The sequence below is a fragment of the Alligator sinensis genome, unplaced genomic scaffold (assembly GCF_000455745.1).
Source record: "Alligator sinensis unplaced genomic scaffold, ASM45574v1 scaffold472_2, whole genome shotgun sequence".
NCBI lineage: Eukaryota > Metazoa > Chordata > Crocodylia > Alligatoridae > Alligator > Alligator sinensis.
The window spans coordinates 877,649-904,244 of record NW_005842378.1 but is presented as its reverse complement, the minus strand read 5'-3'; the positions used below and the strand labels follow the sequence as shown (position 1 = coordinate 904,244).

Here is a 26,596-nt window from a genome sequence, read left to right as displayed (position 1 = left end):
TTAAAGCTTTATATTTGCATATATACATAGGCTAGGTGCAACAAAAAACTAATCATCGAACATATATCTTGCAATAAGCCTATTTGCGTTATGAAATACTTTCAAGTTAAAATACTTTATGATTTCTTAAATAGCATATACGAAAACTTTTAATCTACAGCAATACGAGCAATTACACAGATCAGCACTTACTAAATGGAAGCAGCAATACAACCTGCAGTGGGGATGGGAGGGTGCCGAGTGGCTGGACATGAAGGTGGCAGCAGTGTGGAGTCGTAACACCGCTTTGTCTGGCTCCATGGGGCCACCCAAAGGCAAGGCCCGGGGTGGTCACCCTGATTCACCCCTCCCAGGGATGGCCCTGGACATAAGCATAGAAGTGCTTTATTTCTCCAACAAGATTAACATCAACATCATCAGGATACTTTTTCATAAGAAGCTTTACACCTTCACACAGCTGTTTTTCTGAGGTATCTAAATCAATCAAAAATGATTTTTTTTTTTTTGCAAAATTTTCGTATACAACTGCTTTCTTTTTCAAGTTGGTTTCAAGTGCATCCATCATAGGAGTAAAGGATTTCACTTGAAACTTGTCTCTTGGAGAAAGCGTTTTATCAGCATTAGGTGCATCACCATCATTGACTTGTTTTTTTCTCATTCTTTTCCTTTTATTCACATACTTGTAGTCTACATCAGACAGATATTCTTTTGCTTTGAGTTCAATTTCATCAAAACTTTCTCAGGTTTCTTTCAAAAAGTGAGAGAGTGATGTGTAAAGCTCTGCACACCTACTAAGGGCTATCTGTGTATTCTGTAGGACCGTGCTAGTTTTGTGGAACTTGTCTAACAAACGATTCCAAAGTTCTAACATGAACAAAAAAACTCTAATTCCTTCATTTTCTCCTGAAAAATGCCAGCTTCTCTCCTTGTATCACCTTTTTCACTGTCATCAGTATGAACATGAGTAAGAGCATCAATAACTGAATCATCTCTCAGCTATGGCTGAAGTAGCCTTTGCATGCGCTTCCCACCTGGTGTCAGAGATGTTTTAGTACTGTGGAATCAGGACCCAAAAATGATTTGAGCACTGCTCAGTGTTTTGCAGAGGCAGAGAAGGATGTGTGTATTTGTTGCACAACAGCAAAAAAAAATTACTGCATCTAGGCAGCAATCAACTGCAGCATGGCCAACAAGATTCAGTGAATGTCCAGCACATGGAATATATATAGTATACTTATTTTTCTCTAGAAGTTTTTGCTGCATGCCATTATACCTTCTTGCCATGTTGGCTGCATTATCATATGACTGACCTCTGCATTTACTGAAGTCAACTTTGCAGTCATTGCCTAGATAATCCTGCACCATGGTGGCCATACTTTCACCACTATGATTTTCTAATTGAAGGAAAGTTAGAAAGTGTTCAATGGGAAAACCATCATCGGGTGACACATATCTTACAATTGTCTCGGATGGCTGGAGCCGACTCGAGGTGATATACAAACTGCTCGGTCGTTTGGGCGGGCTGGTGAATGGAGAGGCAGACAAAGCGTATTGGTTGCAAAAACTTTACTTACGCCGCTAGTAGCCGCGACGCAGGTGGTCCGGTCACTTAAACAACTCCACGAGGTGCTCCAGGTGGCAAGGCTCAGGCCAGCTAATCCATCCACAAATTAAGCCGGCAGGGAAAGGGTACATCGAAGGATTGCGTTCGGCGACGGGGAGAAGAATCGATAGGGGATCAGTCTATCGATCAGCTCAGTCGCAAGTCAGATATCTTTAGAGGCTCTCTGCAGCGTGCTCAAAGTTCTCCAACTTGGGCGGAAGTCGCACAAAATTTTATACAGCCAGCAAGCCAATTACTAGCCGCCACGTAGGAATAATTTAGAACTGGCCAATAGCGGGACACAAATATGCATGCGAATGGCGGGAACTCTCTTGCACCGGGGGTTTCTGTTGCAGCAGAAAACTTTTGCTGTGCAAGAGACTCTCATGTGGCGGGGAAAATTCCTCGTGCCGAGGCACTAAAATCATTGGGTTGTGACAACAATAACAGTTAGCTGATCGACATGTGAAAGATCTGGTGTAGAGTCAACAGACAAACTGAAGTATCCTGCTTTTCTCAAGTCATCCAAAATAGATCCTCTTGCTTATTTCACCATAAGCTGGATGAGTTAATCGCATATTGTTTTAGACAAGTATGAAGACTTCCTAGATCTGCTGCTTCCATAATATTTATATGGTTAGCGAGAAATGGATCAAACTTAGTAATGAGTTCTATCAAGCCAAGAAACTTCCCATTATGTAACGAGCCAAACTTCTCGTTGCCTCTCCCTCCCCTAAAAGCTAATGCATGCTCTGCTAATATGCACACAACTGCAATAACACGTTCAAGTACATGCCACCAGTACTCTTGCTCCGTTTTCATCTGTTCCTCCAGGTGTGAATCCAAGGTTAACCCACATTGCCTCATCAAATATGTAAACAAAGCTGTTCTATGATCCTCAGAGCTCTCATGATTTTGAATTCTAACAGGGTTTTGCCAGTCATTAAACCCATCACTAGCCAGTGCTCTTGATGATGTTGAGAAGAGCTTGCAGACAAAACAGTACACACAACCAGTTGTTGGAGAGTATACAAGCCACTCCTAATTGTATTTTTCACCATTAGCTTTTGTTGAATGAAATAGACCATTTGAACAATATCTAATTTAGTTTTTGAATGACCGCTTCGATTTCTCAAATGGGACGTTCCAAAGTTGACACTCTTAGGGACCTTTCTTTATCCAGAATGAAATCTCATCCTCAGTCAAGACACCCCAGAGACCAAGATCACTGGACTTTGTGCATCTACTTTCTTTAGCTGGGATTTCAGGCTCTGTAACATTCTCAGGTGTAGTAATCATGTTCTCATCTGTATAATCTATTCAAGTAGAAGAGGTGGATGCCTGTGATTGCTGTAGTCCTGGCTGACTGTCTTGAGTATGAGGCTCCTCCTTTATTAGAGTGAAATAACTGTGAACTTTCGGTAATTGTTTTAGCTGCCCTTCAATCAGCTGCTTCTTTTTTCTTTTCTGACATACACTTTCAAAAGTCCTCTTAATTTTTAACAACCGATTATGTAAAACTTGAAACTTCATATTACAGTGTGACAGGGGGAAGCTCTTGGGGCCGGATCTTATGTCGGCCTGCCCACCTGTCGCTACAGGGCAATCTGCCCAGTCTCGCCTGCCATGACTTTGCTGTTCCTACAAACAGATGGTAAATATGGGAGACTGCCCATTACATGCCCCGATGCCAGGGGGCGCTATCTGCAGCTCCAATCTCCCCTACACCGCAGCCCATGCCTTGCAGATGGCATCCAGGTTAACATTACTCCCGGTCTGAGACTGGAGCAAACTGAGTCCAAAGTTGGGCTCCACACACATGCACATTCACACCCCCTCCCCTCTCACAGGAGGCCTCTTCCACTCCGCCTCTCTCTCACTGAGGCCTCTGGCATACTGCCCGTTACCGGGCCACACTCCACTGCCCTGCTCCTCCTTGAGTGGCTCCTCTTGGGCCATCAGGCTTCGCTACGCTCATACTGGTCTTGTCACACAGGACCTTCGGTTCCTGCAAGTTCCCCTACTCTATGCAGTCCAGCCTTATGCCAAACCCTGGTCTAATTCTGCCCCAATCCTCTCACCGGGCATAACTTCTCATGGGCCTGGCCCTTGCGCTGTCCTTCAAGTTTACTCCCATTCAACCCTACTCAGCACACCCCTTAGGCTGTCCTTCAGGCCTACTTTGACTTCAGCCCTACTCAGCCTCCTCACATGCACAGCCCTTAAGGCCTACTTGCACTTCAACCCTACTCTGTGTGGGGCCTCCCAATGCTCTTCACACTATCTCCCCTGGTGTCTCTGGGACCTCATATCCCTGCTGGGCCCTACATGTGGGCGTACCTGGCCCCCACTACTCCCATGACTCTACACTACCCCCTCTGGGGTCTCCGGGATTTCTCATCCCTGCTGGGCTCAGGCACCTATACATGAGCATACCTGGCCCCACGACTCCCCCAGCTGCCTCCAAAACCCACCTGAAGATGGGGGCTGAGGTTAAGGCATACCTCCTTGCCTTTTACTGGGGAGGTAACTGGGCTGGCATTTCCTGGGGACTCCCGCACCACCAGGAGCCCCATCAGGCCACCCTTCCCCAGCAGGGTGCAGTTTTAGGTCATGCCCAGGAGCAGAAGCCTCCAAACCATCCCCATAAGCTCCTGCCCTTACCTCCAAGGTTGTTCCTGCTGTAGCTCAGCTAGGTGATGTTTCTGCAGCTGAAAACTGCAGCCTTTATATGCCTTGTGTTCAAAATGGCTGCCCTCATCAGGCACCTGGTAGCTGCCTGCCTCTGCCCTAAAAGTGGCAGGAACCTGAAGGTGCCCTGCTACATACAGTATGACCTCAAGAATCTGGATATCAAATATCCGGCATTTTCAAAAATATGGCACTTCCCCTGCCACTTCGGAACCAGCTGCCACTCCTCCCTGCCGGCCTGGAAGTGCCAGGGTAAGCTTACACACAGCTGCTGCTACCTCCATTAAGCACCCCATGCCACTGCTCTGCATGCCGCTGGTGCTCCAGGACCAGCCACCGGTACTCCCCCATCTGTCCCCAGCTCCGTGACCAGCTACAATGCCGGTTTCAAAAAACAGGCATTTTCAAATGTCCGGCATGTGCTCAGTCCTGAGCACACCATATTTTTGAGGTTTTACTGTATTTTTATTTTCATTTAGAGGCCCCTCATAATGTGAGGCCCTAAGCTGTAGCTTACTTAGCTTGTGACTAACCCTCCACCCCCGGTTTGACACATCTAGTTAGTAGATATATTGACCTTTAGAGTGGCATTTGGACAGTGTGTAGTAAGTAAAGCCTGGGGTCACATACTGAACCATGAGAACGAAACAAGATATTGAACAGGTGATCATTATGTGAGCATTACTGATCACTGAATGAGGCAGGTGGAAAATATGGAACATATAATGTAAAGATGGTCATAATGAAGACGGGGACAGAACTGAGATTGCACAAGCACGTCCTAACTATTTTGTGCTTAGCTACATAACTTTAATAACATTCTTTGAATGTACTATTTTATGGATGATAATGTGGTATATTATAGCTTTGCACTGAACATAGTTATTATTATACAGTAAAGCAGAATTTAATCTAAGTAATCAATATATGTATAAAATATTTTATAAAAAAGTTTCCAAGTATTTTAATATTAAATATCTTTATTAAAAATCTTAAAATTGTTAGCACTCGTTTTGTTTCCAAAATAATTTAAAACCTTGTAAAAATGTTCAGTTAATTGGTGATCAAAATGAAAAATGATTCTTGCTATCTTCATAATAAAAACAGTTCTTTAAAATATTACTAAAATAAAGTCAAGATTTTAGTGTACTACAGAGAGAGATCATAAACTAGCTAAAGAAATGTTGTCTGGTGTCAAGACAGTTATAATAAAACATATAGTATAACATTACAATGTTCTACTTACATTCACACTGTATGACATCTAAGTTAAACTGCTGAATGGCTCCCATGCTTATCTGTTTTAACTCACTGTCCAGTAGCATTTGCATCAGGGATGTTGAAAGATGTTGGCAGGCTGACATGCAAGCTGTCTGGGCCACTTTTCCCTGATAAAAAGGGTAACAAGTTGTAAAACAGCAAAGAAATCATATATCACCAGAGAATTATTTATGTTACGTAAACTCAAATTCTCAATACGACTTTGCTTAAAGCAGAAACTGAACTATCACTATTTCTGCTATTATTTAATGCAACCATATCTGTTGGTTTCAAATATATTAAACCCTTAGGGAAATTAAAAATAATCCACATATAATGTCAATGAAATATGTTAATAACTTTATGAGAACATTTTTAATGCAATGAAAACTGGAATGGGAATTCTATATGTTCCATAGCATCCAACAGAAAATAGCTCTCTAAAAACAAAAAGTTTACTTTTTGTTGGGTATTATCCCATAATAGTGCGTTATTATTATTAATGACATATTAGATTAATTTCTCCTCCCAAAACTGTTGCTTCCTTAATTTAAGATTTTCAGACCTGTTCATAGTTCTTACACATTGATTTCTGGGGAACTGAATAAAGTACCCACAAAATAAAATGTAGCCCTCTTTTGTAGAACACAGCAATATTTTTCATCATAATTTTTGCATATGTTTACAAAATAAACTATTTCCCATCACAAAATCTTAATAGAACAAAGCATAAAATCAGGTATGAATGTGCTAAAACTATTTAAAATCAAACAACAGGAATTCAAAACAAAACAATATGAAAGTTCCACAGCAGATGGAAAAAATAAATAAGATGAAATTTCAAAAATACCCTGTGAATACCTAGTTACATAATTACTTTCGATAGTGATGTCATCTTTTGGAAGCATGGGAATTTTTTTTCAAATATAATTCTATGATTTGAGGTTTAATGCGGTATTTGTTTTTTTAATGTACTTTTATATAAAATGTATTACTGTAATGAATTCAATTAATATAATGCATTTTCTAACACATTCAATATTAATTTTATACATCTTACTGGAGAACCTAGTGCAGTACAAATACCTTTAACTTTTTAATAATAAAATGAGGCCTAATCTTTAAATTACAGAGAATCAGATTTCACTCTCTTGGTAATGTAAGTGCAACTCTTGCACTTCAATGGGATCTGTTTGCAGATAGCAAGTTTGGCTCTAAATATTTTGCTGTGTCTTCATGGATTTACTGTTATTAGTGGATTTATTAAAATACTACAGATTACAATATATTATTTTAAGTACTCTAAATTTTTCCTGATTTTTATTCATAGATATTAAATTACGCATTTTGTTCACATGTCAAACTGAAACCCTGAACAATTTTTGCTAATACTTTGTAGCACTACAACAACATGAACCGTAAGGCACTTCATATCTAAAATGAGTTGTCAGTTTTTTAATTGAAAAACCTCAAATAGGAAAGCAGGAGCAAATAACATATTTGACCAAAACAGATGAACTGACAACAAGGAATGTAAGAAACAATGCAAGAACAGCATGCTTAAAAGTTTCCCAAACCCAATGGTAATTATGTTGGGAGACATGCAGCTCTATTCCCCAAGCAGAACAATATCAGTAGGAATGGAAAAAAAGAAAAAGGGGGGGGGGGGGGGGGAGGGGAAATCAATGGGCGACAGTTCATTTAATTACTACGTAAGGTTTGAGATACTTAATGGAAATGCCATTTTAATTTAATGGAACAATCAGTACACTGAGTTTTAATGTACTGCTCCGTCAAACCAGCTCCATGTCCTATTTATGTTGCCACTATAATGTTATAGAAGTATAAGCAGATTAATAGGTTGTCAAGAAAAAAATAATATTCAATTCATTTTATATGCAAACTCTGTATTCTATGAATATTAGAAAGAAACATTTTACCTTACTAACTTTTGTAGACTGGCATATATCAATAGTACTGGAGCGCAAGATAATGATTACACTACAGAAATATATGACACGAGAGAATTCTGTTGGACGTTTAAAATAAGTATAATTATATTCGCATTTAATGCTTATTTTAAATGATGTAAAATGACAACATTCTAATATTTAAATTATTTCCAACTATGCACTTGAACTACAGGCTTATTGTTCTCATAATATAGTTAAACGATAAAAGGCAGAAAAGTTTCCATCTGCAATTTATAGCTTTTTAGTAAGACTAGTATACTTAAATAAATCTAAATGAAAAGGAAGGCTAAATCTATTAAGCTGATCGGTAAACTGTAAGAAGCTGTTTTATTGCTATACAAAACTGAAACACATTTACAGATATATTTTGCACAGTTCCGTCTTTCAAGCTCCAAATGCACTGAAAGTACTGCACTTATTCATAGTAAATGATACTGAAAAACAATAATTAATATATATATTAGTATACAGTAATAATTATAATCTATAATTAATAGAAACTGTGAAACAATCATATTTGAAAACAAAGTTCTAGCTATGAAGTTCTGTGACATTTATTCATAAGCTTAGAGTCAACTTTGTATCATATAATAATTTATTATCAGTATTTTGCAATTTTTTTCATATTTCATGTTTTAAGAAGAGGAACTATGGGAGGCATAAATGTTATGACAATGTACTATTATACCTTCACTTTAAAAAGTTCATTTCATTTTAAAGGCACCCTTAATATTTAACACTGCTAGCTCTTTTTGCAGTTACAATATCTATCAATTAAATTAAATAAGTATAATGCAGAAATTCAGCAGTTATATTACATTCTACAACTGCTTAAACTATAAAGAAACTACTATCTACAAAGCATATTCTTTCATGTGACCAATTTGAAGTCCAGAAAACAGGGACCCTATTCTATAATAAACAACACCTGCTAATAGTTTAAATTGAATTACTTTTTACCCACCCTTTATCATTTGCTGAAATACAAGTTTGTAAAAAAAGAAAACCCTTACACAAACTTCTTATATTTCAAAGGAGCTTCTAAAAGAGAATCTGCTGACATATTAAATCCTTTTCTGTAGTACCCAAAAGCTTTTCACTTAAGAACAATTGCAGTAAAGAGACATTTGGCTCCTAGGAAATTCCCAAAGGGTCAGCCACATGCATCCTTCCATGGCACCTTCACGGTACTGCTTTCTAAGATCCATACTAGCTGTCTCAAAAGCAGCTTTCATCATTCACTAGGGTGTCAGTCAATATGATTTATGGACTGCATTCAACAAAGTCAAAGCATATAGAATGAGAAATATGACTACAATCTGCTAATTTGTTTTGTATTGAGCCACTTAAGAGTCAAAGACCTGATGTCAGGCTGAGACCGGCAACACAATTAACCAGCTGGTGACAGATTCATCCATCCTCCCTGCCAGGCTATGCCAATCAAAGACAGCATGAGGCCACATTTGGAGAAATCAGTAAGAAAGCCCATTCTCTAAGCAGCCTATGTGGGCTTCTGATTGACAGTTTTTGAATATAGTTTTTTGAGCACTGCCACCCTTTACCTAATAGCCCCACACTGCAAGCTGTGAAATAAGGCTTTTACTGACAATCAAAAGAACAATAAGACAACACAAACTACCATCCCCCAACATAAAAGGAAATAACAAAACATGTCTGTTAAATTGAAAGTTAAACTTCCAAATTAATTTAATATCATTGCCATCAAACAATTTTAATACTCACTGAAACTATACAGGAAATAAATATATGCATTACAGCAGTCCCATTAATTAAGAATAGTTTTCTATTCCAATTTGCACTAATATATCCAACTTTACTAATGTGCTGAACAAATATATATATTAAAAAGGTGGAGAATGCTAAAAAATACTTAATTCCACTGTGACTTATGTAACTCTAGCCCAATTTCTCTTTCCCAAGAAGCAGATCAAAATAAACCAATTAACTATACCTATTTAAATATAATTTGTAACTTTTTTGACATGATCATTCTCTTCTAAAGAGGAAAGTTGTCTTTATTTCTAATCCTGTGTTAATAGAATACATGAATCACCTGCAGCTCTCTAACAGCACTTGCTAGATCAAAATTTCCCCTTATCCATGTGGAACGGATATTATATTCTATCAGGATTTCAAATCAGCTCATCGCAGAACTTAAGATATAATATATTTTGAACTTTCTCAAATACAGGCTCAAGACTTCAAGTCATTAATCAAAAGCTGTTCCCTTTGACTTCATGATGAGACAGTTTGTGTGAGGGTTTTTACAGAATGGAGTTAGGGAGGCATGGAGCCATTATAAACAACAAAAGTGAAACTTACATTGCACTTTATGTCAGAAGAACTTGAAGATAGAAATAAACTCAAAATATAAAACTCTAATAGCTTTCAAAAACAAAGTCATGAAGCAATCTATAACAGCTGAAATGACACGGGACAGAAACAGAGCATCAATGAAAAATTTCTTGTTGAGCCACCAATTGCCAGAAAGATTTTTCAATGAAATCTCTTTAGGATTAAGGGTGGTCTCTGTTCCATTCTTGAATAGCGCCTTACACAGTGGGTTCCTCATTCATGACTAGGCTTTGTGGGTGTTACAGTACAGAAATAATAAAAATAATGGTTGTGAAGCAAGTGCTCCTTACTACAAAAAGAGCATACAAAGATATGTAGAGAAACTTTCTAGTCAGTTGGTTAATTTGAATTTTCTCCATGCTAAAAACGTAAAAGCTTTTTTGCTGTGAAGGATTTTCACGTAACCTTCAAGCAAGTGAACTGCTTAGATGCAGACCTAAGCTTTTGATCATTCTAGAACCAAAATGTACCTCAAGGGGATAAATAGACAATCTTTCCTGTGTTAGCCAGCATTCACTGAATTGGATCCATTTTCTCTCTCATTTGTGAAGCACACGTGTCAGAACTAGGACTGACAAACTATTAAAAAAATTAATCACAATTAATTGTGATATTAAAAAAATAGTTGCAATTAATCGCAATTTTAATCGCACAGTTAAACAATACTCAGCCCCCCCCCCCCCGAACAGCCTGGAGCCTGTGCATCCTGAAGCTCCTCCCCACCACCACCACGCAGCCTCAGCCCCGACCCATGTCCACTCTGGCCTCACCCTGGTCAGAGTGGACCAGCCAGAACCCAGGTGAACAGGCCCGGCCCACCCCGCACCTGCTCCAGACTCACCTGCCCAAGTTGACCAGCAGCAGCATCCAGGCAGAAGCTGCGGCTCGGTGCAGAGGAAAGATAGCCCCTCCCCCTCACCACTGCCAGGCTCTTCTTGCTGCAGCCACCCACAGCCTGCACCAAGGCTGCCCTGCGGCTCCTCTGCACTGCCACCACTGCCCCACTAGGCGGCCCAAAGGCAGCAGTGATGGCAGCAGAGAGGAACTTCAGGGCAGTCCAGGTGCAGGCTCTGGGTGGCTGCAGCAAAAAGGCACCAGGAGCAGTGAGGGGAGGGGCCACTTTTCCCCGTGCTGAGTAGCAGCTTCTACCTGGCTGCTGCTGCCACTGCTCAGCATGGGCAGGTGTGTCTGGAGCAGGTATGGGCCAGGATGGAGTTGGGGCCATGTGCACAGGGCTGGTCTGGAGCTGGTCCGCTCTGACAATCAAAATGATGTGCATGATTAACACGATTTAAAAAATTAACATGTTAATTTGTTTTTTCATTAATTGCATAAGTTAACTGTGATTAATGACATAATCACATAAATTAACTGTGATTAACTGACAACCCTAGTCAGAACATCTTTACTGTTACACAGTAAAACATTCCCTGGTGGTGAAAGGCAGCATGTCAGCTATTCTGAAAGAATCTACTGACTGGAGGGAATTAGATGGGGCTTGTGTGTGTATAGAAGATTGTTAAGAAGTCAAGTAAAGAGAGGGGCCAAAGGTGCATTCAAAAGAAAGATTACATCTCTGTCTCCATCTGATCTAGCTGGGATGACGAACCAATCTCTGTGGCAGATTTGCAGTGGATGAGGCTTGGTTTGAACAAAACAGTAATGTTAATGGTCTAGGGGAAGCAGCTGTATCAACTATATAAGAACTTCTACTTAAGGAAAGGCACTTAAGCTTTTTGGAACATCATATTATTAAGTGCTGGGTACAGCACTGTCCTAAATACCGAAATAGGATAGTTTTGCCCAAAAATGGATTTTTCCAGTGTCACTGGCAAGAAGTGCCCTTTGGGAACAGGCCTCACTACAGTTGTCTATGTCTCTGCCACCTACACAGCAAACGTCTACAATTGACTCCAATTGGGCTACATTCCGAAACCAGTTGAAAATGGAAGACAATACAGAATAGATTGTCTGCATCTCAAAAAAGAAACGTATCATTGTCGGTGTTCCAGAAGCCACTCTACCTGCCAATAAACATTTTAGTGAACTTTTTAGTGGCGTTCCAGGGACTAGCTTTGAGCACAGGTATTCAACTGAAGCCCCTTCAATACAGAAGAGAAAAGACAACTGGCAGGGCATTTTTCATGAAAGCATTTCACTCTAGAAATTCTCCTTGTTCTTCTTAACCACCAGAGGCTACCTACTGAGCATTCTTCAAAGCCCAGCTTTTTCTTCAGCATCTGTAAGGATAGCTAATCAGATATGGTAAGTTACTGTTAGTTAAGAGGAGCTTGGTGAGTACTGGCAGCTCATTAAGTTTTAACCAGAGAAAATTTTGGATGGATGATAAAAATTGAAAAAGGAAAATAATCCTAAATAGCTTTAATCTGAAAAGAAGATTAAGAGCCAAGGAAAATAATATAATATCATATTTGTACAATACATTTTTGGGGGCATTTGTAGAAAGAAGCAACAATCTAAGGAACATTCTTCAGATATACAGATGTGCTTTGCAAATGACTTTTTTTGTTAACGTCAAATTAGGAGATCACAAATTCTCATCTCCCTTTTGTCAATTATGGTAAGAGTGTGTGTTAGTAAGATATAATACTATTGTTTAGCTGGTCAATATTCAAGATTGACAGAATACATAATGGAGTTCTTTTTTATGTGTCACTGCTGAAAAGATTTTATTGAAACATATTTTAGGGACTCCTAGCGTATATTTCTACATGAAAAAATAATTTTAAAGGCAATTATTTTTAGTTTAAAAATTGCCATGTTCTTTTAAATTTAATATATGTAGCTGATTGTGTTCTCCATTTAATTTTGATAGATGAATAGTACCATTTGCAACATAAGCAAATGATTTTACTAATTAATTACATTTCCAGTTATGCATTTTCTACAGATTTCTTTGTAGATACACTCAGCAAGACATGAGTACTATGGCACCTGGACTTTTTGAAGACCAGAAATCTCTCACACTTAGAAGCCTGAAACTTAAGCAACCAATATCTCAAAATAATTACAAATATATTTTCCTACAAATTAAATCCATAAATATATATTACTAACTACTACATATTTACGTTTACTCCAGAAAACTATATAATAAATACCTTTCAGATTCTTTCACTTCTAAAAATATGAGACTACTGCAATCAAAAAAATTCAAATTAGATCTGATAAACTAGAATTCTACATTTACAGTTGATGTAAAATTAGAAAAAGGTACTTCAGCAACTCAGTGTCCAGAAACAATTGCTAACAAACTCAATATTAATTTCTCACATTGCATTACTCAATATCATGAGAATATCAATGTTTGTGGTGAATCAAAGTAAACTGCTTATAAATAAAATTGATGAACTGAAAATAAACAGAGCATGGAAGAATCCTAAAATGCAATCCATCATCTTTTACAGAAATACATGAGAGTTCAGACATTCCCTCAATCGCAGCCATCAAGTACCAAAGGAACTATGGAACTTTCATCAAGTCTTTATTCTGGGCCACTGGGGTTTTTTTGTCACTTTAATTTTATTCTGTATGCAAGTCTCATAGCTGTATTTTGACACAACCTCACTTTCAAGAGGTCTTATAGCCTCTTCTGAATTATCTCATTTGTGATGCGATGCACACCCTATCATGCTTCTACAAGCCTTTTAGGGGTTCTGCTGTCCCAGTATAGGAAAGGTTAGTTTTTAACCTGGCTCCTCATGCAACCACACAAGGTACCCAGTGAGTCAACAAACAAATGGAAGGGTTTTTATTAAGTGATTAAAGACTGAAGCAATAAGCCTGCAGGCAGTTCATAGTTTTTCAGTTTACATGCTTTTTCTTCATCTACTTACCGACATAGCTGCATGGTCATTGTTGCTATTCTGAGAAGAAAACCAGTAAGGGAATCAAAATAAAAAATTAAGATGTATTGTCATCATCAAAAGAAGTTTTGGAAACAATAAAAGGGAAGAAAAATTTACAAAAAATAAGCAATATGTCTGCAAAATACCTCAAAAATAAACAAAAAGGTATTATTTTGACAAGATACAAAAAAGAAATTATATTGAAATAATGGCAATTAGTATAAAAATTATGTTTTTCTGTGGGAATGAGCAATATTAGGAATATCAAAAATCCCATAAACCCCAAGGTAACAGGGCCCAACATTTTCTAAGCTGACCTCCTAAAAAGTGGTACTTACAGCAAATATAAATGGTGCATCTATTAAAATACTTAAGCTAAATAGTAAATGCTCCTTTAAAGACATTCAGTATGTACACTTAACATCTCTGCTACAAACAACATGCTTCATTCAAACAATATTTAGGAATGGTTCAGAACTATACAAATCTAAATAAAATCTTTTCCATCAGTAATTTATTTTTGCATATGAATTCTAAAGTAATGATACGTAGTTGGGCTGACAAACTATTAAAAAAAATAATCATCAGAATTAATTACGATATTAAAAAAAAGTCACAATTAATCTCAATTTCAATTGCACAGTTAAACAATAGTCAGCACCTCCCCAACCAACAGCCTGGACTTGTGCACCCCGCAGCTCCTCCTCACAACCACTAACAATCACAGCCCCAGCCCTGCCCCCGGCCCACTCTGGACTTGCCCCAGTTGGAATGGACCAGCCAGAACCCATGTGAACGGACCCGATCCTGGCTCACCCTGCACCTGCTCCAGACTCGCATGCCCATGCTGAGCAGCAGCAGCAGCCAGGCAGAAGCTGCTGCTCAGTGCAGAGGAAAAGCATCCCCGCTCCCCCTCACCACTGCTGGATCCTTCTTCCTGCAACCGCTCGGAGCCTGCACCTAGGCTGCCCTGAGGCTCCTCTGAACTGCCACCACTGCCCCACTGGGTGGCCCAGAGGCAGCAGTGATGGCAGCAGAGAGGAGCCACAGGGCAGCCCAGGTGCATGCTCTGGGTAGCTGCAGCAAGAAGGCCCCAGCAGTGGTGAGGAGAAGGGGCCACTTTTTCCCCATGTTGAGTAGTCGCTTCTGCCTGGTAGCTGCTGCCACTCTCAGCATGGGCAGGTGTGTCTGGAGCAGGTGCAGGGCAGGCCGGGGTTCGGGCTGTATGCATGCGTTCCGGCTGGTCCGGAGCTGGTCTGCTCCACTGGTCAGTGATGTACATGATTAATGCAATTAAAATTAACATGTTAATTCTCTTTTGCATCAATCGCATAAATTAACTGTGCTTAATTGACAGCCCTAATAATTAGATGTTGTAATATAAATGTGAAATGGGAATGCTTTCCTGTTTAAACATTTTATACCATTATTGATGCTAAAGTATCACAGATACACATGAAGTATAATCCCTATAACGATAAACAAATTTGGAGACTTCAGGCCTTTCAATGATGCCACAGTAGTTATGAAAGCAAAGCCTGAGAAGCTTTAGATAAGTACATGCCATGAACTTAGATTAGAGTTTGGGGTTTTTTTATTCAAGTATAAAATAATATAATTGTGTAAAAAGGATGTTTCAATATTATGTATTCAGATTTTTAAAAATTTTGCTCATTATATATACAGAAACATGTAGCCCACATGCAAACATATACATACACAGACACACTGTCTCTCTAAATTTATAGGTTCCTACACATACACCTAAAATGAAAAACAGTTTCTTGATGTCAGATGCTGAGGAAACACGAATAACCTTACAAAATATGTTGCATAGCAAAGCATACGTGCCAGCCGTCTAGTGTCCAAGCCAACTCCCAACAGGTGGTAAAACATCCCTGAGTAGAAGTGTGAACAACTATCTAGCACTCTCCCAAACTAGCACTGAAGTGATATCCTGCTGCTGTATGGTTATGTTAGGAATGGAGGGAGAAGTTGTATTGTTCCCTATGTCTTTTGTCCCTCATCACACACTCTCTCTCTCTCTCTCACACACACTGAGCCATAGAAAACTACAGTTTCTAACTACAAACTGAGGGAGTTTTAAGCTCCCAGTATTTCATAGTTGGATATTCATGATATTTCTACCACAAATGCATATTAAGTGACATTTTTTCTTGAAATGAAATTGTGAATGTACATTGCCAGGCCAAAATTATCACATTCCAAATCCCATCACTGGCACGTGACAATCTAGTGTTGCTTCATACACCAAAATTTCTTATACTAGCCTTGATAATGTTTTATTAATGGGTTCAGTTATGAAAACTAGAGAGCTTTGAAACCATGTCTACTGAAAATGCCTTTATTAGAAAGATTAATTTTAGAACACACATTTCTTAATTTTAGAAATCACGTTCTGGAATCAGTCATAATAAAGTCAACTAAGGATTAAAATAATATTTATATAATTTCATTCCGACAGCTCACATAAGCTAATATATACAGATGGCTGTAGAAGTGTCTTCTGTATCTTGTTGATTTGTCTACAGGAATGTCAGCCAAGCTAGGCAAAATTCTATTAGGGACCTGCATGATGAGACAAACAAGACACCCCCATATATCACAGGAACTATAATACCAGATCAAACTGTAGTTTGCAGAATTCAGGAACCTGTCTGCACCACAGCCAATACCGAATTCAAGAAAGTCAAAGTAGGAAATTGCAGAGGCCCTAAAATATGAGTTCTCATCTCCATATTTTTCAAACATTTTCTTAAGTAACGGTAACAGCTTCTTTCCATCCTTTTCCATAACTTCATCTCAAAGAGACCAAAGTTTACTTTTAGGTTGACACGAAGTCATTGTTTTTATGTTTTAATAAAATACATTATACAATTGAAATGGTATATCTGTATATAACCAAGACATTTCTACATTCTCTTTTTGGGAACTAACAGTCTGTGGGAGCTTTTACACATGCATATTAATGTGAAGAAACAAACTTTGGCACTTACTGTGCTGGAGTTTATTGCTCCTCGGTGCCATGCTTACAGGTGCACCCGGGACCACAGCACATTGAGCTGGGTCGGAGCAGACCTGGCTGGCAGGGGGTCCAGGGGGTCAGCCTGCCAGCCTGGGGCTGCTCAGACCTGGCCTAGTATGCTGCAGAGGGGCTGGCTAGAGCACAAGGGTGCTCCAGTGAGGGGCTAGCTGGCAGGCACCCCCACCATTGAAGCAACCTCACGCCCCAGCCAGCTGCATCAGTGTCTACATGTTTGCTGCTGAGGAGCTAAAAAACTCTGTAGCAGGATAGTATTTGTAGTTGATGTAAAAGCATTAAAATTATACTCCCCTGAAGGGATAGGAAGGGCTGAAGAGGGACAGAGTGTGGATAGAAAGAGCGTTTGTCCCAGTAGGGACACTGTTTGCCCTGAGGGCGAGTGAAGCTGCTTTGGAGGCAGCTCTTTTTGAAGTGAGAGAAGTGATGTAATCATAGCAGGACTTTGAATGAGAGGGACTTTCGCAAAAGCCCGGGAAGAGTCCTGGCCTGGGACTGGATGAGAGGGCTTGTTTTCTACTACAGAGCTAATTAATCTACAGCAGTAAAATTCTCATGTAGATGCGTCCAGTATTCAATAACCATGTAGATATGTGCTTTATCACCACTTATACCACTTGGGTTGGTGTCACATTACAATTTGTCACACCACTTTACAGGCTAAACTACTATGGATTGAAGTTGGCCACCACAAGCACCTGAAAGGAAGGAGAGGCCACCTTTCACAAAGCTACACACACTGTACATTAAAGAATTTCCATACTTTGAACTGGGGGGGGGAAAACGGGACAGGACAAAAAGACAACAGAAACAAACCCAGCCACTTAATATTAGATTTAAAATATCCCTACCTGCCTAACAGTATATCATCTCTGTTATTTGATCTGCTTTGCAAACAATCAAATAGTTGGGCTACAGAAAGAGACATGACATCTCAAATTGTCTTAACACAATTAGAGTGACTATGTAACACCATAAGGGGAAATTCTCTTTACTTGACTTCCCCATTGATACACTCAAGACTAAGATCAATCAATTCTATTTATTAATGAGAACATATTTTGCCCATAAGCATTATGCCTGAGTAAAGTAATCATGCATCAGCTAACAGCAGCAGGGACAAGCTGAACTGTAATGAGATGAATCAAAGAAAGTCAGACAGTGGGGCAAATGTTGTCCTTGTACTCTGGTATAATTGATACTTGGCTGAGGTTACTCCTGATCTAAAACTATATGAACTACAATCATAATCCAATCCAGTAGTTGTGCATTCATCTTGAAAAATGGCTGGCCAGACAAAGGAATACAGGAGTTGGGACATCAAACATATGGAGTGAAAAATAACATGAAATGTGTAACACCCTTGAATGAGCATTAGTATTCAGTGGGAGTTCAGCCAATCAGAATTCATTGGTGTTTTTTATGGCAAAAAACCTAAGTTTTTTTAATTTAAACAAAGCTTTGAGTTTAAATTTTCAGACAGCCTCCAGAATGACAAGTTACGTAGGCTGCATAAGTGTTCTCTGTGCATCAGTGGATATGTCCATGCACTTATTTAGAATGACCATTTGAAAATCTGGTCCCATTGTAAAAAATACAGTATGAATGTTTCCTACTTGTAATTTAGTTAATAAACAATCTTTGAAATGCTGTTTCACTTTCTCCTTTGAAATTAAAATCATAAACAGAATTTTACATCTATAGCATAAATAATGATAGAATGCATCTGTTAGCATGTAAAAGTCTAAAAGCCTACCTACCACACTACAAGAATAACTTAAAAGCTATTTTATTCAATATCAGAGAAGAGCTAAAATTTGCAGGATTCTGTTAACCTAAAATCAAGCTCCATTTTGTACTTACAGGCAAGTGAGTAAAAACTTGAAATGTGCTTCTTAAGAAATTAATAAGGTCCATTAAGTATCCACTCGCTCTTCCATCTGGCTCAGACATGGTCCAGTCATAATCAGCAAGCTGAATAAATTCATCAATTTTTTGGTTAAGTTTGGTGTATATCTCCCCTTCTGCAGCATGTCTTGCATCCTAAAAAAAAAATAATAATTATGTAATTATTGGTATTTTAAAATTTTTACCAAAAACAGAGATAATCTCATTCAGGACTATATCATTTAACACAGCACTTGGTTTTTTGAGAGTCAAGAACTATTAACTAATTTTTATATCCAGACTCTACCTTGCAGCTTGAAAGTATTCAGTTTCCTGTAGCAATTTAATTGAATTCCTAGTATCAAAATATCAACATATCAAAGTGAATATGTGTTTTCAGATACTATGAAGAGGTGTACTATGAAAGTACTTATATCCATGAACACCGTGTGCTCCTGGAGGCTGGGGGAGCATGGCGAGTTCCCGCAGGTGTCGGCAGTGGCAGCATGGCAGTGACAAGCAGGGAACTCCTACAGGTGGCCACGGCGCTGTTGGCCGGGGGGGGGGGGGGGGGTGCGCGGGGGCCAACCAGCAGTTGGTGACCACCTGCAAACGCTGCCGGCAGTGTCAGCAGTGACCAGCAGCAATTGCGGACCACCCACAGACGCCACTGGCGGTGAGTGGGGGGGGGGAGCAGTGACTGCCCAAAAGTGCCACCAGCAGTATTGGTGGTGCCTTTTCACAGGGGGTGCATCGCCATGCTCAGGAGTGTGCATATGCACCTGCATTCATCCCCTAAGCATCGCTAGTGCTTATAGCTCAATATACTTGTAGAGGTGTATTGGTTCTCTGTCGAATCATCCAGGGGAGAGGAAATCTACCAAATTACTCTTTTTCCTAGTGATAATCTTCAATTTGTGTCTTGCTAAATTATGACCAGGCAGAAAAATTATTTGACCACCCGTAAAGAAAAAAACGATTCTAAATCATGATACCTGTAATGGCCAAAATTCCAGTAATGATAGGATTTTATGTAATAATGCCCTAAATTATACTTTTGATGTATAAATAGTTCTTATTTGTATAAATGACAGTCCTAATTACAACACTCTACAGCTCAGAACATATCACCCACTATCCATGTCTCTGTCCTCCACAGTATCCATTTCCCACCACATCAATCATAAACATTCTAATTTTACTTCGTAGGAAGAGATGTTCATGGAAGTAACCTGAAAACCATGTGGTCAGTCAGATTCTGATGCAGAGCTAAACCTTCTAGTTCATTTTGTAACTGAACATCTCTCAGATAAGAATCAGATAAAAATTTTACACACTTTAATAAACAAACCCTAATCTAGCAAGCGTAGGGAAAAGAGCAGTCACTTATCCTAGAGTTACTCTTACTTGTCAAAGTATGTGGCTGCCACAGATTCTAGTCTCATGTATCCCATGCATGCAAAAGCAGACTTTTTCTTTTTAACTTGAGCATCACTGAGGCCACACCTGTCCCAACTGCTTTTTTACCTCCTGCCTCAACAGTCATTTAGTTTCTTCACTAATAAGAATAGCATCAAAGGAAAGTATAGCTGGAAGGGACCTCACAAGGTCATTAACTTAGCCCCTTGCTCAAGGCAGGATCATCCCTGACTAAATCATCCCAGCCAAGTGTCTATCTAACCTGCTTTTGAAAATTTCCAGGGATGGAGATTGCACAACTTCTCTAGGTAGCCTGTTCCAATGATTGACCACCTTCAGTTAGAACATTCTTTTTAACCCTCAACTTAAATTTCCCTTGCTAAAGTTTGATGCCATTGCTCCAGTCCTGTGTTCTACCAGCACAGAGCAAAGGTTATCTTCATCCTCTTTATAATCACCTTTCAAGGTATTTGAAGACTGTTATTAAATAACCCCCACGTCTTCTCTTCTCCAGACTAAATAATCCTAGTTCTTTCATCTTTTTCATAAATCAGGTTTCCAAGGCCTCTAATTATTTTTGTTTGGACTCTTTCCAAACTATCCACATGTTTCTTGAAGTGTGGGACTCAAAATTGGACAAAGGACTCTAGGTGTGGCAGTGCCAAACACAGCAGACAAGTCACTTCCCTTGATTTGCAAGAGACATTCATATTAATACAATCTGGTATGCTGTTGTCCTTTTTTGCAACACGTTAGCATATGTACTACTGTAACCCCATGCCCTTCTCTACAGTACTACAACCTAGCCAATTATTTCCCAGTCAGTACTTGTGCATGCAATCTATGCAAAAATTATTATTGTACAAGAACCCCTGATTTGCAAGAACAGAAGGCAAGTTCTGGAATGTGTGTGGACAACGCACCTCAAAAAGCACCACTGGAGGATTAATGGATATTCTTCCTTCTTCAAGAGATGGTTTATACAGGTTGAACTCTTGAGCCTGTTTCTATTCCACCTACTAGACATGTAAACTGATGCAGCCACTCAACCAAAATATAAATCTTGTCTCAGGACAGCAGTCTTATTCTGCCCTGGGGAGATAAATAGCTCTCCTATTCTCTCAGTGGGGAGCCTTACGAACCATCAGAGCATATTAGCAGAGTTGCCTGTAGACACCCTATAGGAAATAGTAGGTACAGGGATGCTCCTATTCCTGTTCATCCTCAGAACTTCGCTGTCTGGTTCAGAGCTATGAGAAGATGCTTCTGTTACACTGGATGCAACACATAGAGGAGATGTACTGGTCAGATAGGCATACATCTTTTGGAAGGAAGATAGTACAAAAGAAGTGGAGCTTCCCACCCACCGTATGCTCAACAGCTCAGGGGTTAATGTCATCTGCCCAGAAAGTGGAAGACTTAGCTCCTAGGTCCTCCACATCTGTCAAAGCTGGTCCACTGAGTTGAAAGGAATGAAAGGGTCATGGGAATGGAAGGACAGCATGCAAGATGGATCCCACCACTATAGCCATGTAAATGTGGTTGCCTAGGGTGGGACAGGGATAGTTCTGGATTTTGAAGGCCAGTCCCAGCTAGCTGGTGAAAATTGAAACAAGCGTCCCAGAATCACAGGGCATGGGGTGCCAGACACAGTCTAGCAGGGAGGCGGAGAGGCATGGTACACTAGGCAGCTCCAGCTCCCTGCCAAACTGTGCCTATGCCCCTGCCCACTGGCCTCTGTCACTGCCTGAGGCAACACTGCTGACAGGAGGGGCAATGTCCCAGATTTCCTTATGGTCACCCTAGGGCTGCCTAGCCTGCTGGCTTCTGCAAACAGGTTTTGCTCCTCAGCCAGCCCTCCCAAATAAAACACAGTTCTTATGCAACAAGCCAGCAAACAAATAGAGCAAAAGGATTTGGTTTTGTTTGCTTATCTGGGCACTAGGAGGGGAGACTTTTGGCTCTGGCTCTAGCACAGAAGCTTGGCCACTCTATGTAGCAAGCTGTTCTGCTCACAGTTCACTATTTCCCCTATTCTGCTCACTCTGTCCTAGTGGGGCAGTCCCTGTTTATCCAAATGCCCCACAGCTGGGCTCTCTCAACAGGGTTGACTGTTTCCTCTTTTGAGGAAAGACTACCCTGTTACAAGCCCAGAGAGGATAAAGTGGTTGAAAAGATATCTTGTGAGATGAGAGATGTAAAAAAGTTCATACAAGCCAGAGAGGAGATAAAAGAAGGTAAGGTTACTATAAGGATTTTGAAGCAAAAGAGGAAGGTGTTGAGATGAAGGCAAGGATGGGTACCATGCTTTCTTCTTCTTTGGGATTAAAGAATAATGGGAATAAATTCCTTGTCCCTGAATTCTGGAGGCACTCTTTCTACTACTCCTAATTAAGTAAGAAAGTATACCTCTTGCTTCAACAGTCTTTCATGAGAAGAGTACCTGAAGAGGGACTGGATGCAAAGGAAAGGATATTGGAACAATTTGATTCTGGATGGAATACTCTTCCCTCAGTTATGTCAAGTAGTCATTTGATTAAGGTTATTCTAGTTCAGCCTTCTGGATATAGGAAAATCAGTTGCTAAATGGAAGGTTGGCAGAGACTAGGTTTAAAAGTGATACATACAGACAAATGATGCTTGCATCAAAACTGATTCCTCTCCAGTGGCCTAAACCACAAGTCAGAGGAAGAAGCAGAGGGCCACTCAGTAAAATCTTTGTCTCTTCCAGGGGGAACCTGAGGACCATTGTTACTGATAATGCACAGACTGCAGACTCCATCTAAAAATAGGTGTCACTGTTTTCTTCACTGGATTGGGATATACAAAGTCAAATATCTCAGGGTTGCTTTAGAATCTCTTACAGTATGGAGTACTTCATCTGTACCACTACTAAAACACTTGTTGCATTCAAGTAGGAGGTCCTCAATTGTAACCTGTCCCCTCTTTGGGATTCTTGCTTCTACTAATTGCCATAGCAGCGTGCACTGTCTGGGTTGCAGTATAAGATGCATCAGTTGCTACTTAGAGAGCCATTTGGACTGTGAGCTGGTCCTCTACTGTGAAGTATTTCAATATCACATGCTAGTCTCACAGAAATCACACCATGAAATTGGAAAGCTGATCTCAGGAGTTGGGAACTGCACTTTTAGAGGATATCTAGTATCATCACTCTCATCCAGAAGCTTGCTGAGATATTTCCTAATTCTGAAGAGATCTTTTCCACTGCTGCTTGTATTTGGTGAGCTATAGTAACCCACTCCCACCACCAGGGTCTGTTCCTGCTTGCAAGTCTCTGGCTTCCTGCTCATATCCTTTTACTGAATTTCTCCATTGCATTTGTAACCTTAAGAAGGGAACTTAGCTACTGCATGTGAATAAAAATAGGCTCCTGCTTAAGAGCCAAAGTGATGCTGCACACAAGATAAGAATTATATAGCATATGACTGTCAACCTCATATTTCAAAAACAATGTGACAGGGCTAAAATATAGGATTTGACAAAACATGTAAGATTTCAAAAAAGATTTTTAAAAAAAATTGAGAACACAGTTTTAAAAAAAACTTTACTTAAACACACCTGCACACTCTCAATGTATTTATAACAAGTAGTGATTTCAGCACAGTGTGAAATACAATTTTGACCACTGCACCCATACATCCCTTGTTTGCTCCAGCCAGTGTCATTTCCACTTATCCAGCTCCACAAGAATTCTGTCCCGCCCTAACATTCTAGTCCCGCATCTACACCTTGCTTCTTATCTCATGAGCCACTTTTGTTATATCATCACTTGACACTGAACAAGGTGAAATACGATTTTGCTCAAAATGTATTGAACATATCTGGGGGTCAGGTGGGTATACGGAAAAACGCATCAAAACATAAACAAGTGTGCACAAATTTTTCAGATATATTCTATTAAATTGTCAATTTATACAGATATTCTGGTATATAACTTTAATTGTATTATATTATTCTTTATATATATATTTTCTTGAACTAAATACAAGACATTTGATTTTTCATTCATTAGCAGCTTTTTGCCCACTCTTTGCTTGGAAAACTTTTACGCAAGGGAAAATGCATCTGTTGAATGTATAAAACTGTCAAAAGAAAGAATTTTGAAATAACATTTTTATGATCAAACAAATTTCAAGGGAAGAGTTCTCCTAGTTTGACATTTAAGAATCTAGCAACTTGTTAAGAGGTCAAATACAAGATTATACTGATGTGAACTTTCTGCAGTTTAACATGCTTGTAAATCATTATTTGGTGATAAACTTCATTTTAAGCTTTTGAATTTAATTCATAACAATGAGATCTACAATGAAGTGCACCTACTGAGGCTTTCAGGATTGGTAGTTAATAAAAAAAATAAAGATTGATTTACTGATTATTTTTTCTCTACTATCCACTAAATAAATCAAAAGGGCTGGCACAGGTTTATATAAGTAGTAACAAGGGCAGTCCTTCAGATTTGCCTCTCATGGAACCCTCACCTGTTTTGCTTTGACCATTAGTTAAAACAGTGATAGTATCCCACAAATGTTTTAGCAACAAGTTTTGCATCTTTTAGATTTTTGGGAGCTTCCAATATTTCCTTCTCCCATTGGAACAGTAAGGAGGATGGGGGAGGTCAGTTTCTTTAATGGTTCATTCTCCCAAGACATCAGTTTTCCCAGGAGGGTAGTTTCGGGCACCAATACTTCTGCTCAAAGGGAGGTCATCTTCAAGGATTGTAGAATTCCATCTTACCATACTTCTCTTGAACATTTAAGTGGAGCCATTAGAAAGACTAGTGCTAAGACATAGTTTTTAGCATACTGATTACACCCAGCATCTTCATCTGGTCTGACTCAGATGCAACCACTCACCCAGTGTCACTATCTGAATAAATTAAGTAAAATGTTATATAAAAGTTTTATAATGGGAGATAAAAAGGCAAACAGCTAATTAATTTAGGATGAAATAATGAGTGTCAAAGATTGCAGTTTGAAAAAATAACATGCAGTCAGATGTTCTTATAAAATGATCTTACAAATTGTGTGTGGGATCAATATTAATAAAGAAAAAGAAATCCTTAAGAACTTAAATGTAAGGGACCTGATATTATTTGCCTCCAGGAGATGTGGTTAATAGTATTATAACATACCAAACTGCAGGATGGATGGCTGAATTAGTGAAGTACGTAGTTTTTCATAAAAAAAAAAAAAGGATTAATCATAAAAGGATTTTCTACCACAAGCAGAGCATGTTCTGTTAAAAGTGGGTACGCCATAGAAAATAAGAGTTTCAAGTCATGCTGAGGAGAAAAGAGAAACCACAGAGAGTGGTTATAAACACTTTGTCTCTACTTGCCGTTAATCCTGTAATGTTTTTTAGGTGCCTGGATACCAGTGACAGACACAGTATGAGCACACAGATAATTAGGCGTGGTACATTTAGCTCTGTATATACAGAAGTAACACTGTTGCTGTCTGTATCTCAATCAAAAAAGTGGTAACAGTATATATAAAATGTGGCTCAATCATTTCATTCAAGGAAACTCCAGGAACTGTTCAAGTGAGAGTGCTTAGAAAACTAGCACCCAACCCTGATATACCTAGGAAAAAAAAACAAAAAAGGATGGTGAAGTAAAAAATAAATTAGAAAAAATAAGGCAGTGCTGCCTTTTTGAAAAATAGGTAAAAAGAGGCCACCCTTTAAAAAAAACAAAACAACAACAACAAAAAAACTTTACGTGCGTTGTCTTTCCTCACTGGAAAAAAATATTTTAAAAAATTACTAGTCAAAATTAGTATTAACATACCCATTCTACTTCAGAGTTCAGGCAACAGACCTCCTGAGCAGGAAAGGCCAGAAATATAACTGAAAGAGATGGTCACAAGTTGAGAATAGTTTCTGAGGGGAGAGAAACAGAGGAAGCCTATGATTCACAATTTTCCAAACAGAAATTTCCCATTATTTCAGGATTTCTTTTTTCCCCATCCAACAACAAATTAGAATGATATCTTTATAGTGGGCAGGTTCAGAAAGCCTTAAGATTTAGGAAGGTTCCTCCTGAGGAGCTCCCATACACATTTCATCCTTGTCAAACTCCACCATTACTTGGCCTTCGTGAATGAACAAACAAAGGAAACTTAAAAAAAAAAAAATGGAGTTAGGACCCAAAAAACGGAGCACTTTGATCAGTCTTTACTTCCCGAGAGCTAGCAAGACTTCACAGTATCTCCTGAGGCAGAAGGAAGAGGTATCATCTCATAAGCAATGGGATGAATATAGTCTTAGAGGGCTAACACCTCCTCTTATCTGCCAACATTGTAAAGATGACACAGAACAAACTGGTTTTACTGGGCGCATCTACACATGCAAAGAATGGGAGAATGAGCCATTAAAGAAACTGACCTCCCCCATCCTTCTTACTGTTCTGATGGGAGAAGGGAATTTTTGAAGCTCC

At 39.2% G+C, this 26,596-nt stretch overlaps 1 protein-coding gene across 1 annotated transcript in view; it reads right to left on the bottom strand.

Annotated features, from left to right (window-relative positions):
- EXOC6 (exocyst complex component 6) overlaps positions 1-26,596 on the bottom strand; it is a 142,995-nt gene that overhangs the window by 45,368 nt on the left and 71,031 nt on the right. The window contains 2 exon segments of the mRNA XM_006029422.3: positions 5,541-5,682; positions 18,697-18,876. Coding sequence (XP_006029484.1) covers positions 5,541-5,682; positions 18,697-18,876 — 322 coding nt within the window.